Source organism: Ailuropoda melanoleuca, chromosome 17 (assembly GCF_002007445.2).
Source record: "Ailuropoda melanoleuca isolate Jingjing chromosome 17, ASM200744v2, whole genome shotgun sequence".
Taxonomy (NCBI): Eukaryota; Metazoa; Chordata; class Mammalia; order Carnivora; family Ursidae; genus Ailuropoda; species Ailuropoda melanoleuca.
The window spans coordinates 630,881-635,556 of NC_048234.1; the positions used below are offsets into that span (position 1 = coordinate 630,881).

The 4,676-nt window shown below is 61.7% G+C and overlaps 1 protein-coding gene across 5 annotated transcripts in view; it reads left to right on the forward strand.

Moving 5' to 3' along the window:
• KIAA0753 (KIAA0753 ortholog) overlaps positions 1 to 4,676 on the forward strand; it is a 33,614-nt gene that overhangs the window by 26,468 nt on the left and 2,470 nt on the right. For all 5 annotated transcript variants that reach the window (XR_004621806.1, XM_034647296.1, XM_034647297.1 and 2 more), the window contains 2 exons: positions 294 to 414; positions 846 to 1,070. Coding sequence is in view for 4 of the 5 variants with exons in the window: in XM_034647296.1 (XP_034503187.1) it covers positions 294 to 414; positions 846 to 1,070 (346 nt within the window). In the remaining variant the exon portion in view is untranslated. The remainder of the gene's footprint in view (positions 1 to 293; positions 415 to 845; positions 1,071 to 4,676) is intronic.

Genomic DNA, 4,676 nt, shown 5'->3' on the forward strand with positions numbered 1-4,676 from the left:
CAGACCCAGGTGCTCAAGCCTCCTTGCACGGTGGCCGTAACAGGAGCCTGCAAAGCCTGGGCTTCGCACAGACCTCTTCGCGAAGTGGCCTCTGAGCTCACGAGGCTCCTCATTCCTTGTTGTGACTTTAAATTTGCCTTTTCTTTGGAATCTAGAGCATTTTTGCCCTGCCGGGCACCCCGGTCAGGTTTGAGAGACGGGTCCGGCTCCCTCGCGGGCCAGGCCGCTGTCACGGCTCTGGGACGCACGCTGGCCCCTCTCTGTGCGGTCACTATCTGCCTCTCCTCTTCTAGAGCAAACACTCCCAGCAGTAAGTGAAAGGCCTCTTTCTCCTCATCCAATCAGGATCACAAAGACCTCAGCTCTCAAAGACCCAGACGTGAGCATCGTGTTGGAAAGACCCCAGAATGGCAAGTGAGTGGTGCTGAGACCCGCGTCCGGGTGCTGGCTTCCCCCTGGGGAAGCGTCAGGGTCCTTTGATTCCCACGAGACAGGGCCAGGCCTCCCCGAGCTCCAGGAGGGCCCCAGGAAGTTGCGTGCTTGCGAGGAGGGCAGGCCGTGTGCTGCCTCTGAGGATGGCACCAGTGTCCCCGGCTTGTCTTTCCCGGGTCAGCATTGTGGGGCGCAGTGGCCGCGCCTGGCCCACCGCAGACCTGCTTTGGGAGCTCTGGACTCTGGGACAGGGACTCCCACTGTGGGCAGGGCGGTCAGGGCCCGTGGGGGTGTGGGGTTTGCTCAGGTGGAAGGAGAGAGACAGGCCTTCGCCAGCTGCATGTCAGGTGGAAGGAACCACTCAGCCTTGTGCACGGTGATCTGAACGCTTTCCTGACCGTTTCTTCTTTCAGTTCCCTGGATGAAAGTGTGGGGACTGACGAGGGGTCTGAGAAGAGAGGGGCTCCCCTTGCGCCCCTTCCAGAAGAGTGTCCGCAGAAGGAAGGCCGGGCTGCCCTGCACGTGCCCCTGGCTCTGCGGCACAGCATTGGCGACTACTGCAGCCGCTTCGAGCGGTACCTCCGTCTGGTTGCGCACGAGGCCGTGGGCGCCTTTAACCCGTGGCTGATGGCCGAGAGGTCAGTACAGTGTCAGGGCCTCCGCCTGGGAACCAAGTGCCGAGCGTGAGCTCCCAGAAGGGCTGGCGGAGGGACAAGCCAGCGTCTGGGCCCCGTGAGCGGGCTTTCTCTGCCAACCGCCTCTTCGGGCGGAAGCGCTGGCGAGGCAGGTACATGTCGCTGTGCGAGGAGCGTGGGCGGCAGCACGGCTTCCTGTCTGGTCAGTGACCGGAGATGGCGGGGCGGGGCCGGGGGCACGACGGCCTGGGGCCGGGGGTGTCTGGGGTCCTCCTGCTACTGATACTCGGAGAATGAGTGCAAACGGTGTGTTGAGAGACACGTGTAAATCCGCTCCTTTGAGCTACGGCGCACGCGGAGATCCCTCCCTGGAGCCACCTGAGCGGCCCTGCAGACCGCTGCTGTCCTTGTCCCTGTGCGGGCGCTGGACTGCGGCCAGCCCTTCCTCCAGCAGGCTCGGGCCGATGCCGCAAAGTACTTCCTGCCTCGCCCCGCGGGCAGATGCTCCCCTTATGATTGGTCTCTGGCCTCCACCCCCCACTTGTCTCCTGAGACCCTCTTTCCTTCCACCCCAGATCCGCCCGACCGCTTCCCGGATCTGCGGGGCAGCTCTTGTCCTGGGCCGTCCCTTTATTGGCACCTGCATATGAGGAGCCCCCACGCCCTCCCCTCGGGGTCTCCTTTCTGGTTTGCAGCGCACCCTGCTCTGTGTCGGGGAGGCGTGGCTGACGCTTGACGGCTGTGCGTCTTCGTGCTGTCTTAACGCGCTCGACTGATGGTTGATGCGTTCACATCGCTGGCGTGTTTGTTCCGAGCACGTAGCTTCCTTCCCTCCTGGGGGTGGAGGGGAGGCCCTGCCTGCGCACTTAGCCCTCACCTCCGTCCACCCCCACCGTTGGGGGTACTTGGACTTTGTGGGGCCGTCAGCTTGCCTCCCGTGGCGTCTGCCCCCTCCCGCCTGTGGGTTTCTCCCTCCTTCGTGCGGCTGGTGGTTAGGATTCCTCCACCTTCTCTTTATCCTCAAGTCTCAGGCGTTTCTCCTCTGCTTCTGTCGTGCTTGGTCTCCAGGCAGAGTTCCGTGTTAGATTTCTGTCTGTTGCTCTGGAGTGGGATCAGGACGGTCTCTTGTGTCCGGCCCCTACGTTGCCCCCGAGCCTTCCCTTTACGATGCCGTGCCCTCCAGAGTGTCTGAGGCCCGCTGTTCGGGTTGAGCTGAGCTAAGCCTGCTGGCTTCCGTATGTTCACCCACGCGCACTCACGTGGCATGCTCACTCTTCCCAAAGCTGTTCAGATTGGTTAGGCTAACGGGCATACTGGAAAACCCAGAAGAAGCCGAGGAGGACAGACTGTTCCTTCCACGTTCTTCCCGTGATTCATGATGCCTTTTGTCCGCTGTTCTGCTCTCGGCCCGGGAGGAGTACGAGGTTTGAAGGGCAGCGGAACTTGCACAGATGTTCCCCCTGGACCCGCAGGTGACGGCGTGTGCGCACGTTCCAGCTCCGAGTGTGCCCTCTCCGGGTCTTGGTCTCATGCGGGCGTCCCAGAGGTGAGGGTCCTGTTGACTGGATCCTGCAAGAGCAGTAAAGGCACCGGCCTTATGCATGCCGTTCCCGTCTCCTTCTCACCCCCAAGGAAAGCGCCATCCCCATGTCGACAAGTAGCAGGTGACGTGAACGGTTGTAAGTGAGAGTGGTGGCGGGAGCGGGGCCGAGGCCGTGACGTGCTCAGTGGAAGTGGACTCGCAAGGGGTCCTGGAGACTTGTGGCCAGAAGGGGCCTTTGTGACTCCCTGTCAACGCTCCGTGTCGCCGGAGGGCTGCACGAAGCCGTAAGTGACAGCAAACAGGGAAGGGCAGGTGCTTCAGAAGTCGTGAGCAGCCAGACCAATGGCGGAAGCCCCGGGCGCCTGCGGGTGGACTCTGACAAGTAGGGTAAAGCCGCGAACCAAACCACCCAGGGTGAGTGTCCTCAGGAGTCAGGGACGCGGTCACACTGGGAAATGAGCCCGGAGACCGTGAAATAGGAGCTTCTGAAGAATAAAAGCAAGTTGACGGCTCAAGTGACTGGGGAGCTTCCAGAAAAAAACCCAGATCCCTCAGAGCAACAAAGTGAGCAGGCGGCAGGAAAGACAGGATTGTGAGAGCACGGTCATTGCAGGAGTCACGGGCGAAGGAGACGTCACGGAGCTGTGGCTTCCGCAGCCGGAGCGTGGGTCGCGATCCAGAGGCTGGGACTTCCTGGCCGGGTGTGCAGCCGTCCCCCCGCGGCCCCTTCCTACAGGGGCCTGAGCGCCACCCGCCACCTGGGGCTGAGGCTTCGACGCACTTCCTTTGGGGGGACACAGACGTTCAGCCCGTGGCGGCCGCCTCTGACTCTGGGAGCTGCTTCGGGATAGCAAGGAAGGGAGGGGAGGGAGACTTTGAAGGAAACGCCCTGCAGGCCAGCCGCCCGCGGTGGGCCGGTGAGTGAGGAGCCAAGGCACAGACCTTGCAGAGCACACCTCGGGACACCGTTCCGGAAAGGCTCGAGAGCACCCGGTGTGAGGAACAGGTGACAGAAGGTTCTGGAGAGTCCAGTGGGCCCCTTCGAGAATCAGAACAGCACGTCGTTTTCAGTAGGACATCGCCAGAATATACCAGAGCATTCCACAAAATCTGCTCTCGAGGTCTGTGGTCAGTTAAAAGCTATCCGTTAAACGAGAGGGCAGAGTGAAGATGCGTTCTCACACCGTGTCCAGAAATGCGGTGGTTCCTCAGTGAGCTCCTGGGGGGTGTGCGCCCAGCGCAGTGTGGGCGTCAAGGAAAGGAAGACGGGACTTAGGAGGCGAGACTGTGGCGGGGAAGGCGCTTCAGTGAGCAAAGGGAGCACCCGGCCCGGTGGAGGAGGACGGAGGGCCGCGCAGAGACGGCGGCAAGGTGGAAACAGGAAGGAAACGGGTACGTTACCCAGGGTACCTGAACGCATGGGTCTGGTAGTTTGGGGTGGGGAAGTGCCCGGAACCCCCGGGAATCTGGGCCACCTCCCCACTCACAATTCACAGTGCGTGTGTGCTCGACGGCGTCGCCAGCTGCTAGCTGCTGAGCAGTGGGCTGGGGCCCCTCCTGGATGGTCAGCCCAGAGGACATGGAGGCCCTTCTGAGGCCCTTTTCAGACAGAGCCCGAGGGTGGGAGTCCGGGGCTTGCTGTTGCCTGTGACGGGCTTCCCTCCTCCCAGGGCCCCCCCACCGCCATGCCTGTTATCGGCAGGAGCAAACTTGAGTTTTCCCTGAAGAGAGAGAACATCATCTCGGGACTGCAGTCATTTCTGCGGTTCTCAGTACAGCGTGTGGCATGTGCTGGACGATGACCCATAACCACAGACCCCAGCAGCTCCCGGGGTTCGTGTTGTCGGGCGTACACACCCGAGTAACTGTGCCCACTGCATGCCTAGAGGCACAGACGACTTGGAATTTTGTCCGAGAACTGGGAGTTCTGCCCAATCCAAACGCACATTCTAGCTGAAAAATACCATTTCTGACATGAGGCTTCATTGGATGGGCTTGATGGCGAAGTAGGTTCCTCTGGAGAGACTTGGGGCAGAGGACAGGAGGGGGCAGAGCGGGCGGAGGGG